The sequence below is a fragment of the Cordyceps javanica genome, chromosome 1, assembly GCF_051103115.1.
Source record: "Cordyceps javanica chromosome 1, complete sequence".
Classification (NCBI taxonomy): Eukaryota; Fungi; Ascomycota; class Sordariomycetes; order Hypocreales; family Cordycipitaceae; genus Cordyceps; species Cordyceps javanica.
This window is the reverse complement of record NC_139295.1, coordinates 1241958-1254321: the sequence shown is the minus strand read 5'-3', so window position 1 is coordinate 1254321 and position 12364 is coordinate 1241958. Positions and strand designations below refer to the sequence as shown.

The 12364-nt window shown below is 50.3% G+C and overlaps 3 protein-coding genes across 3 annotated transcripts; 1 reads left to right on the top strand and 2 right to left on the bottom strand.

Moving 5' to 3' along the window:
• Positions 1–95: 95 nt before the first annotated feature.
• Positions 96–809, top strand: V2A60_000383 (uncharacterized protein; the record flags this gene model as incomplete). Its single annotated transcript, XM_083251754.1, has 4 exons — positions 96–253; positions 301–559; positions 607–735; positions 795–809. The coding sequence occupies 4 exons, from the start codon at positions 96–98 to the stop codon at positions 807–809; spliced, it is 561 nt and encodes a 186-aa protein (XP_083107880.1).
• A 3361-nt stretch (positions 810–4170) lies between these two features.
• Positions 4171–4845, bottom strand: V2A60_000382 (uncharacterized protein; the record flags this gene model as incomplete). The annotated part of the gene is made up of 1 exon (XM_083251753.1): positions 4171–4845. One exon carries the CDS (start codon positions 4843–4845, stop codon positions 4171–4173), a length of 675 nt encoding a protein of 224 aa, XP_083107879.1.
• Positions 4846–5865: 1020 nt separating this feature from the next.
• Positions 5866–10599, bottom strand: V2A60_000381 (uncharacterized protein; the record flags this gene model as incomplete). Its single annotated transcript, XM_083251752.1, has 4 exons — positions 5866–5883; positions 5963–7708; positions 7766–9492; positions 9564–10599. 4 exons carry the CDS (start codon positions 10597–10599, stop codon positions 5866–5868), a joined length of 4527 nt encoding a protein of 1508 aa, XP_083107878.1.
• Between the last annotated feature and the right edge of the window lie 1765 nt (positions 10600–12364).

Sequence of the window (12364 nt, the reverse complement as noted above, 5' to 3'; positions counted from 1 at the left end):
TTTCCCAACCGGTTCATCCTTGTATATTTACCTTTTTCTCCTATATCCATCCTGAATTCCCTTTCTAGCGCTTGTGCGTGGCATAACTGATAGCTATGGGCGCAAGAAAGAACCTAACCGACATTATTAACCGCGCCCAGTCTAATGGCTTTAAGAGCGGACTATACCACGAAGAGGACAAGAAAAGAGGCTTGCGAGAGTATGATACGGGAACTATGGGCGCCCAAGACCAAGTTCTTGAAAAATATGCTATGTAAGTCATTCGTCCTTATCGATCACCATGCACTAATAGCTTGGTAGTTGGGCGTTCAGGTTCCTCAATAAGAATATCACTGAATTTGAGGAGTATAAGGCGAGACTACTTCGCAAGGACGCCGTGCTCCCAGATATTTATCAACTCAAAGATTTTTGGCGATTTTATAAAGATCAGGCCCAAGGCCGACTGAGTGAACGGCCAACAGTCCGAAGCTTGAAAGCCAGCGCGAAAAATTTCAACGGCGGTTTCAAACGGCATACTGGTAATAACGTACCCGCCGAAACTATCTCGGAGATCAACCTTGTAAGCTCTCCGCTGCTTCGTCCTGTTGTAGCTACTAACAGATGTAGTGGATAGGAAGCTCACTCGCCTTCGAGGAGGGAAGCGGCGTGAAGGATATTGAACGACCAAAATACAACTACAAGCCACAAGACTTAGACCGTAACCTCAAAGCACTGTGGACCCGAAGCGATATTGGCGTCCGTCATGAACGAGAGAGGTTTCAGTTTCACTTCCTTCTTCTCTTATTCTGCGATAGCGGAGCCCGACGTAACGGCCTTTTCAAGGCAGGAATACCGTACAAGGTAAGTCATTGAGTATATGTGCTCAACTGTCACTGACCGAAAAAGGATATCGAGCTGGTTCTGGAACGACGCGATGGGGTTCCCCGTTTTTTTTTTCAGCTTAACCAGCGCACCGTGAAGAACAACAAAGATCCCAGAAACAGGCGGTAAGTTGCCAGGCGAAGACAAGCACCAGTAGCTGACAGACCCAGTTTCGGCGTTACTGGCCGAGAGCATCGAGTACTACGCTATAATGCAGTGTTTTTCCTTCTCCATTTTGCCATTGCTGATGGCGCCCTGGACCTTGATTTCTTCACCCAAGTACTCGACGGCAGGGGCGATGGACCAATTGAGTGGAATGAGGCGGCCCTCGAGCTTCCTGTCTGCCGGAGCGTTAACAGGAATGGTTGCCTGACATCAGAAGCGATGACATTCGCTGTTTTTGAGAGAGTTTTGAAAAAAGTGTTCATGGGGGAGTACAATTTTGATCGAGCCTCAATGCATATGATACGGAGAGAGCTAGGAAAACAACTAGACAGTGGGTACTGGGATGACTGACGTGTGCTGAATTTGATACTCATTATTATGACAGACAGATATACTCCGACAGAAAGATCGCAGCATGTACTACATAATGATAACCGAATCTTCGGCCAAAGCTATGTAGCTTTCGTCTCATCGTGCGACGGCTTGGCGGCCTTCATGCGAGAGACTGCAGATCACACCGCTGTGGAATACTTCCAGGGCCTGCATCGCTTTCACCAACCCGGCATGCCAGTCAGACTTCCTGCCGCGATGTTGGCAGAAGTGGAAAGCAGCTCCGAACTGGCAATGTATGATGATGAAATAAAGTTTGCTGTCGACCCAGATGCAAGAGCAAAGGCGCAGAGGGCTCGTCAATACGCCTTGAAACGACTCCGAAAGAAAGCGCTGCAAGAGCATCGAGAAGAATGCTTGAAAGCGCTGCGAAAGGATCGGCTTATTTATGGCTGCCGCACAGCGAATGGCACTGTCGATCCGCTGAACCAGGTGTTTCCCGAAAAAAGGCGCGTAAGCGCAGCGATGATCAGCGATGATGAGGAGTTCTGCGTCATGGAAGATGCATTGCACTTGCTGACGATGTCTTCTGAGAGATACCACCGGGCTCGCGAAACTCCACGGAATGGGTTATGCCCCTACTGCGACATAGATGTTTCACAGTCAGTAACGACAACTTTGAGTAACGGCAGCACTAACTCGTTTACCAGTCTCGCACGGCGTAACCTTCACATCCACCATTGCCGAAGAGACAAAGTAGCCCAAGAACTCGGCGTTCTGTTCTCAAAGTTGACGTTTTGCTACTTTTGCGACGAGTTCTACACCCCAACGGAGTGGGAACAGGATTGTCAGAGACATTTATCGAACTCTCTGGTTCACTGCGGCTCTTTAACCTACCGGCACACTTTGGTCCGTCCAGCGTTCTGTCTACTCTGCGCGCAGTCTGATGGTCTGGCAGCAGGCGAGCGATTAAGGTATTGGGACAGGGACGTCAAAGCACTTGACCACATTGATCAATCTCACGGCTGGCACTGGACTTGTGTTCACTGCAACTTTGTATCAGAAAGCAAGGAGTCCGGACGCGACCATCTCCATGACGCTCATGGCTACCAATTTCGACGATCAAAAGTCGATGTGGCAGTGGCGGTTGAGTATGATAAGTCAATGAACGAGGCTTCGTCTGACCTGAGCCGCGATCAAAGCGTTAAAAGCCAAGGAACACTTGATTACTGCGACGCCTTCTCGCACGATCATGACCCGGAAGCAACAGCAGAAATGGTAGATTTGACTTCACATGGCGAGTTTTTGGCAATAAGCCTCGATACACGGACATTGAGTCGTTGCACACCGCCTCGAGAGTGGTCAGAAAGCCCAGAAGACATTATGGAAAGAGCCATGGACGAATGGATATCGTTACCTACAACACCTCTACCTCTGTTTACTAAATCGGAGCAATCATACCCTGACGATGTCTTGACATTGCCTCGGAAAGAGAGACTACCCTCACGACTTGAATCAGCGGGACAAAACTACGAAGATGAGGTCACAATGGTTACCAGTAACCCCAGAGCACCTTATTATCTTCTTCCAACCCCGTTCGACACAGATCACATGAAGAGCGAAAAGACCACTCATCCCCCGGAACCGATAGTCGAGATGGAATGGGAGCACCACACTGAGGCAGATTGCACTCAATCTGTAAGGCAGCCACTATGCGTTTCGGAACTACCTACGCGCCAAAACTTCGTCATCGAGCTGCGACCAGTCAGCAACCGCGAGGATTACGAGCATTTGGACCTACCCTCACACGAAGAAGAGAGTGGCTACAAGTCGCAGTCAACCCAACCACGGGGATCAAGAGTGAGATACCGAGTGAATAAAATCCGCCGCGCAAGAACAAAATTCGCCTTAGATGAGGATCAACTCCTCAAGAAACTAAGAGCTGATCCATCGCTCACATGGGAAAAGATACATCAACTTTTCAGCATAGAATTTCCTGGCTTGCGCTCTCAAGGAGCATTGCAGGTACATTACTCCACGAGACTGCGGCATCGACCTGAACTCTGCGAAAAGGCCTAGGAAATTGGCAATAATAAATATTGTTTCGGCTTTCATGTTTCACAAGGAACCATTCTCATCCAATGAGTGATGAAGAAGTTGAACACTCAAATCCCTGTTTTTCTATACAACTCTCAGAGTGTTGTTGACGACTATAGAAGGCCGTTATATACTCTTGACTTTTACGACTCTCGATTAAAATGTGAAGCGATCTCGTAGTTTGTTTTCGTGTAAACTCCACTCCCCTAAGAGCGGTACTAGCTTCAGCCCTTGGCGTCAAAGAAGTCACAGACCTCTATTTTGCAGGATCAATCAGACTTTGCAATGTATTTGTGAAACGCTGGTTCGGCGCTTTGTGCTGCAGAAAGAATTCCCCAGGGTAGCCTTGAGGTGATGGAGGGGCTGCTGCGCGAGAAGCGCGTCGAGATCGAGGCAGAGTATGGTCAGATTTGTACCGCTTGAGCACCCTTAAACAGCACACGTAAATTTGAGCCAATGGGCACCATCCCTCGTCATGGTGAATGAGGATGACATTCTTTAATATAGTGATACGCGTAAAACGCATACAAGCGTCTTATTTCGCGAGCGCATCTCAATTATCTGACAGCCAGCTACATGGTAACCTATCGACTGGACCCGCACGCCCTCTGGTTCACATCACCATCCTACACCTCCATCTTGTGTCTCCGCCTTGACTACTCCATAGTGCAGTAACAAGCCGGCCAATATGGCCAAACTCAAGTGGCAGTTTAGTAATTAGGCGCCGGTCCGAAATGTACCGTGGACGGTTCCGTTGTAGTCGATGTACTCCACCGTTACGTTGCGGCCCTTCAACATGCGTTTGTCTCTTGCCTCAAAGTCGAGCGCCATGGCAACGTAGTCTTTTGTTGTCATGCTTTCGAAATTGTTGGCGAATCGGTCGCTCTCTAGCCATACAGAGATTGTGTGTACATTGTTGAAAACCGCCATCCGCTCCAAACATGCGTCAAGGTCCTCATTCCACGAGCTGCCTTCAAACATGACCTTTCCGATAGCATCCAGCTGAGTGCCGTAGTAGTCGCCCATTTCATTTACAAATTCGGTATTCGTCTCATGTGTGAAGAGAATCACATCCAGGTCGCGTCGAAACGGAGCAGCGGAAGCGCTGATAAGGTCATGCTTCAGCTCCACGTAACGATCCGGATGCTGGCTGGCCAGTGCACGACGTCGTGCAGACTCGCGCTTGCTTTCATTATCGGGCGCTTGGCTTTCCATTAACTCCTCGGAGGTATCTCGCAGCAGGACAATAGAGCGCCTGCCTGCGATGCGTAGATAGAGCAGACTAACGGCGGGCTCCGAGTCGGAATCATCGCCCGGCACAGCGTCGTCCGCTTCGTCTTGCATAGCAAAATGCCATACAAGGGGCTCCTCGTCAAAAATAATGGAAGACATTGCAATTGTCGTTGCGGTTGACTGTCTGGAAAAAGTTGCTTTTGGAAGAATGGTTGTGAGCTTGTTGGTGAACTTGGTTGGTTGGCTGCCGAGTCAATGATGGCCCTGCACTTTTTGTCATCACGGGAAGTATGACAAGGCTGTGGCACGCACCAATAGCAGCCATGCAGCTGGTTATTATCTAAGCAATCCACAATGTTATTTAGAACGATTTTTTGTTTTACAGCGTATGGCCACGGACTTGTGCCCCGGCTGGGGCAAAAGGCCTTGACTAGGAAGAGCCGCAAGCATGCCACACGCCAATGGGGGGGGGGGGACAAGTGGGAGCTCTGGCTGCCTTTCGCAGTGACTGGGGTCTGTTCAATCTCAGCTGCCGCACTCTGGTGCCGGCACCGAAACTGTACGGCAGGAGCTTGAACGAATGTCACTTTGTTCTCAAAAAGATTGATGAACGGGATGATTGATAGATGTAAGAAAATTGAATTCTTTAATGTTTTTTATGACAATATGCTAATTGCTCCCAGAATTCATCTTCGTTGGAGACATCGCCGAAATTCCATCGTGGCCTGCATGAAGTTTTCATAGTTGGCGGAGCCCTCCGCGACGAGTGTTGTATCCGCAGGGCAGCAAGCTATACCATATTAAATGGTCTAGAACTAATTCGACTCAGTTGTGGCTTTTGTGTTCTTCGTTTATTTCACCGTGCAATTTCAAGACCGAGGGTTCGCCGATTGGTTACCGACTAGCTGGGACCAATAGCAAGCGATAACAGCATCCGCGCTCGAGACATTGCGACTGGAGCTTTTGCTGCGATATTATACTAGTCAGCTATGGACTAGACTATGGACTGGCTATTCAACCGAATAATCGTGACTTTGCCAGAACGCAGGCCTATAGCTACCGTATTGCCGTGGATATCGGAACAACCAACGCGATACTCCTGTGGAAACCAGAATAAGTTCTTTCCCTCTTCCTGAATCCACTCACTTTTAATCACAATTTTCTTTCCAGCTGGAACTTTCACGGCGCGTCCTGGCACTAGCCGGTAATCGATCGGTAGAGTACCCTTATTAGTTACTAGGGCTCTCTCATCGATTTCAAACCTGATTGTGGTCACATCGTTGATGCCCCCAAATTTCTGGAGCTCTTGACCGGTGCTTGAGTTCCACAGCCTGACGGTGTTGTCCAAGGACGCAGAGGCAAGGAGCGAGCCATCCTGAGAGAAAGCCACCGCATTTACCGAATAGGTATGTCCCTCTAGTTTTTGCAGCTCTTGACCGGTGCTCGGGTTCCACAGCCTGACGGTCTTGTCGAAGGACGCAGAGGCAAGGAGCGAGCCATCCTCAGAGAAAGCCACCGCATTTACCCCAACGGTATGTCCCTCTAGTTTTTGCAGCTCTTGACCGGTGCTCGGGTTCCACAGCCTGACGGTCTTGTCCCAGGACGCAGAGGCAAGGAGCGAGCCATCCTGAGAGAAAGCCACCGCATTTACCGAATAGGTATGTCCCTCTAGTTTTTGCAGCTCTTGACCGGTGCTCGGGTTCCACAGCCTGACGGTCTTGTCGAAGGACGCAGAGGCAAGGAGCGAGCCATCCTGAGAGAAAGCCACCACATTTACCGAAGCGGTATGTCCCTCTAGTTTTTGCAGCTCTTGACCGGTGCTCGGGTTCCACAGCCTGACGGTCTTGTCGAAGGACGCAGAGGCAAGGAGCGAGCCATCCTGAGAGAAAGCCACCACATATACCGAATCGGTATGTCCCTCTAGTTTTTGCAGCTCTTGACCGGTGCTCGGGTTCCACAGCCTGACGGTGTTGTCGTCGGACGCAGAGGCAAGGAGCGAGCCATCCTGAGAGAAAGCCACCGCATTTACCTCACGGGTATGTCCATCTAGTTTTTGCAGCTCTTGACCGGTGCTCGGGTTCCACAGCCTGACGGTGTTGTCGTCGGACGCAGAGGCAAGGAGCGAGCCATCCTGAGAGAAAGCCACCGCATTTACCGAATAGGTATGTCCCTCTAGTTTTTGCAGCTCTTGACCGGTGCTCGGGTTCCACAGCCTGACGGTCTTGTCCCAGGACGCAGAGGCAAGGAGCGAGCCATCCTGAGAGAAAGCCACCGCATTTACTGAACTGGTATGTCCCTCTAGTTTTTGCAGCTCTTGACCGGTGCTCGGGTTCCACAGCCTGACGGTGTTGTCGTCGGACGCAGAGGCAAGGAGCGAGCCATCCTGAGAGAAAGCCACCGCATTTACCTCACGGGTATGTCCATCTAGTTTTTGCAGCTCTTGACCGGTGCTCGGGCTCCACAGCCTGACCTTGTCGAAGGACGCAGAGGCAAGGAGCGAGCCATCCTGAGAGAAAGCCACCGCATTTACCCCAACGGTATGTCCCTCTAGTTTTTGCAGCTCTTGACCGGTGCTCGGGTTCCACAGCCTGACGGTGTTGTCGTCGGACGCAGAGGCAAGGAGCGAGCCATCCTGAGAGAAAGCCACCGCATTTACCGAATCGGTATGTCCCTCTAGTTTTTGCAGCTCTTGACCGGTGCTCGGGTTCCACAGCCTGACGGTGTTGTCGAAGGACGCAGAGGCAAGGAGCGAGCCATCCTGAGAGAAAGCCACCGCATTTACTGAACTGGTATGTCCCTCCAGCTTTTGAAACTCTGGGCCCCAAGCGATGGAAGTGATCGGGAGCTCCGGGAGCCATTCAGGGGTCTTGCCGTAGTCCCTTCTAATGATACTGCACTGTGGTGTGAATGCCAAAACAGATGAGTAAAGTTGCAGTGGTGCAAGATCGGCGATATAGCGGTGAGTGAGGGTGAAGCGTCGCGCATCGTCAAGAAACGCTCGCAACTCATTCGAGCCCTGTGGCTACGCTCCGCCGTTAGGACTCAACATTTCTACACCAATCCAATAAAGATCACTTACCGGCACAAGCGAACGTAACACGTTCACATATGCAATGACATCTGCGATTCTATTTAGAAAGCTCATAGCTTCAAGCCAGTGCAGGAAATGTTTCTTCAAAAAGATGTGCACTTGGCAGCCATCATGCAGGTCGACCTTGCTTTGCTGAGCATGGTGAACCCAGTACCGGCATGCATACTGAACTGCCGGTGATAGGCGTTGGTTGATGATAGACTGCTCTACCTCGCGCCGCAGTTGGCCTGGGTATCGCAAAGAGCACAAGTTCTCATGGAGACCCTCTGGCTTTACTCCATCGGCTCTGGACAGTAGCTGGAGGCTTTTCGTAAGCAACAATTGATGTGCAGTCGGACCGTCCACTTTGAGTTCGTGTTGAGATCTATTACTCAACAGGAATTCCGCAAAAGAAAGGTGGAGGGTTCGGATAGGCATATCAATTTCGTCAGGAATGCGCAGAACAGAATGTAACGGATCTAGGCGAAGCTTGAGTATGTCCGGGGGGCTTTGTAAGAGGACCGCAAGAGACTTCCGAGAAAGCGGCTCGACAAGGGTGACAATAGACCCGATAACCATGCGGCACTCTTCGTATAGCTTTACCCTGTTGTGTGATTTTCTGAATTTTGCGGCTAGCTGATTAAGCACAGGCAAGTATGTTTGTTCCATCTGCTCTAGCTGACCCATCTCGAGGAAGTTCAAGATCGTCTCCAGCTGTTCCTTAGGATCATAGTTATCGTCACTCACAAATCGATATAGAGTAGCGGCAACGATGAATAAAGGGACAGCCTTATTTACCAGAATTGCCAAAATGTTCTCGCCTGGCCAATCATGATCCAGCGGTGTCCCCAATAATGGATCGTTGTTGAATTCGCTCTGAAACTTTGAGAAAGCGGATTCAAGGTACGTCGAGATATCTTGTTGTATGGTTGTCTGGGGGACAGCGTCGTAGAGAAGTATGTCCTGATAAGCGTCCACAGACATCTTTTGATAAACAGTTGCTGGAATACTCCTGAACCGTATTCGAATGGGCAGCTCTGGTCGACTGGTCAAGAAAAGCTTCAGGCGGACGGTCGAGATGTCAGGGATACGAGACCACAACTCTAGGATAGTTTCTATGTCATCTGCTTTATCACATTCATCCAGAGCATCAACCACCAAGACCAGGATAAGTCGGTCGCGGAGGCCGCTACGTATCTTGCGCAACGGCTGATATAGTAGGTTTTCAAATTGCTCTCCCAGCGCCTTGTCGAAAATGATCGGATCGGATGTGATGGCGTCGGCAATAAAGCTATCCAGCCCAGGTATCTTCAGCACAAGTTGACGGACAATGGTAGGAAAGAAAAGGGAAGCGGAACCCCGGTCACCCTCACCTCGCCTGAAGAAAAAGCTCGCTCCGAGGTCGACCTCTTTGTGGATACTCCTGCTGGCCAACAATTCCGCGATAGTCCAAGAGATGGTCGACTTGCCCGTACCGGCACTGCCATGAAGCCAAAAGATACTCTTGCTGTTCGATGACCGAATCCAGTCCTTGATTTGACGAAGGAGGTCGACTCGAGTATTGGGATGACAAGTAGTATGGTCTTGATCCTTGGAGTTGAAAGTAGCGCCTCTAGCATATGGTAATTTGTCCATATCTAGCTTGATCTCACGTCGATTCATTGAGTTTTGCATTTCCGTCATCGTAGTAAAAGTTTCACCACTAGTCACTTGAAGCTGATTTAATGTTTGATTCACTATTTACCATTTCAAAAGTCAATCAATTATTTCGAGTTAACATCACAGTGATTTACTTTAGTGGACATACCATTCTCAACCATCTCAATAATTTTTTTCTCTGCTTCCACTTTGGTTGGCAATATCCTCTTGAGAAGATCTTTGGCATACGCGGCAGCAGTCATTGCCGCGTAGCCTTGCCAGTCCTTATTCTTATGCGTATCAGAATAGTCGCATATGCCGCGGATGACCAAGCATGGGAAGTGGTTCATCAGGCCGCCTGCCTCCATTTCGAAACATAGGATCCCCTTTTCGTTGGCGTATTGATCTCGAAGGATAGCATTTTTCATCAACTGGTTCGCCGACGCCACCAATCCATAATGGATAGCTGGATCATCTTCATCCTCATCTCGAGCAGTGCGTTCGAGTACAGACAGGGCGCTGCTATCACAGCTACTCAAGCAAGATATTTCGCCCGGTGGATGAACGATATGTGATTGGTATAATCGGTCGGTCTCTGCACCAGGGCGACCAAATTCCTTTCGCAACCTCTTGTTCCCTGCTAGACGGGCTTGGACGTCCTGTTGAATGCTATGCCCATCAATCTTATATTTCGCTCGTAGGCCACTTATAGCCGCGAGTAGTACAGTCGGTGGTGGGGCCAGAAAGCGCGTCGGTTGAAATAGCTGGTCCTGAATAGTTTTGCCGAAGTCATATTGAAACACGCCTCCTAGGCCATTCTGAGGCTCGCTGACGACGACATCACCGAGTCGAATATCATGCTTCGAGGTTGGGGCGCCGCCGCCAATACCAACCATGAGACCAATCCGTATGTTTGGGAAGCTATGGAGCATGTCGCGTGCAACGCCGGCCGCGGACGCTGTGCCGTATTCTCCACCTGGAAGAACGGCAATAACGACGTTGTGTTTGCCGATACGGCCTATTGTGTAGTCATTGTTATCATGCTTGGCAATATAGGCAGGGGGTGCGTGCTTCTCGTCAAGGAAGACCTGTGCAGCGATGTATTCGGTCGTCAGGGCACAAATCCAGCCGACTGTATAATCATCGTTAGTGGGCCGGAATGGCTCAGATTCCTGTTTGCCAGTGGCGTTGGCCGCGGACGCCATGCTATGGTCTAAGAGAAAACCGACTGCGGGTTTGCAAATGGCAGGTAGGCAATAACTCTGTAAATTCATCCCAGTGCCTCAATCTCTGCATTGGGTGACAGCCGCCGCACTTGTCGGACGAGGAGGAGGCGCGTTGCGGCGGGATAAGGAGCGGGGTCACGCTAGGCTGCGAGTGCTACGCAGCAGTTCCTTCCAATGGAGCCAGCGCACGGCTTCACCCCACGCCACAATCCACATTTATCCGTGTTTTAGCAGAACATATGTTCTGTCTTGGTACAGTATTCCCGTAAAAACTTCGAGGTACTAAAAAAGTGGCCGCACTGTGTAGCCGTTTTCAGGCACCAAAAAATCGCCCACTTTGTATGCCATTTTTGGCTGTTTAGCGCTAAGCCTAAATTTTTAAAGACAGTCGCAGCGGACGCTAGTTATGCTCAAAACAATAAATCCCATTATGTCTCTGGGCGTTTTCTGACATTCCTCCGCCGTTGACTGCCAGCCACTGTTGTGATCCACTGCTCTCCTAAGACAGCCGTTCTCTGATCGTAAATCGTCAATCTGCTTAAGTAGTTGCGCATTCTTGGCAGGGGATAACACAGCAACTTGTGTTCATGTGTTCTTGGCCAACGGAACGGCGAATCTTGAAAACACCCCCGTCCAACAGACTGGCGTTGTCCAATGCTCTTATCCCAACCCTACAACACTTCTAACGCAGACACCACTTTCGCCTACGGATTTCTCAACTAGCCGAAGTGTACCGAGTAGTAACTACGAGTCAGTATCAACGGTTTCGGCTGGCCTGACTCCGTTCAATGGTAGCGCTGGTCTAACGGCCTCTGCCGGTACGCCCGCCGGACCGCCCGCCGGACCGCCCGCCGGACCGCCCGCCGGTACGCCCTCCGCTACGCCGATCGAGGCCAGTGAGCGCTCATTGAGCTCCACAAGCAACTTGAGCACGCACAGTTCCCAATCTGCTCAAATCTCCAGCATGGTCAGTACACCCTCTTCGGGGCCTCTAGACCGAGGCACTTTTGGACACAGCCAATGACTGAGTTACAGACAGGGGTCGCAACCACAGCGACAGCCCCGAGCGGCGCAAGTACGGAGGTCTATACAGGCAAAAGCTCCGTGAATCCAGCCTCAATCCTGCCGTCAAACACCCTTGGTGAGCCAATGGCACCCAGTAATAGGCCCGTCACAGTCACTGTGACGGCCTGCGCGCCGCCACCAACACGCCAGGTTACCACGGCGCGTCGCAGTGAGCAGTTTATAAATAGACAGTTCTCATTATGAGGGGGGGGGTTCTGCTTACGGTCTCGTCCAAATATGTGCCTCTGATTTCCGTAGTTGACCTCTGGAACCTTCCTCGATACTAGACGCTCGTATTTCTGGCTCACCTCCTTGTAAGGCCCGGGAGGCAAGAGCATAAACCTGCATTAGAATCTGTCATTTCGAGTCTGCTGTCGTAAAATCTGCATCCAAGGAAGGGATTGTCTAAAGGGATTGTTTGAGGGAACTGAGAGGATGCTGCAGGAACATGACGCATGAGGGGAGCTACTGGGCGCGGAACATCACGATGCGGATTGGCACTCGCCCCTCCGTAGTCACACAGGGCGCGTAGTCGTGTTTTAAGCCAGTTAGAAGTTACATGCGCCTAGGTAGTTGTGGCACTCACTGTGCACTCATTCACTCAAATGGATGCAAATATAGAGCAATTATTTCACTTAACTTTACTTTTTTGTAACAAATTGAAAATAATAATAATAAA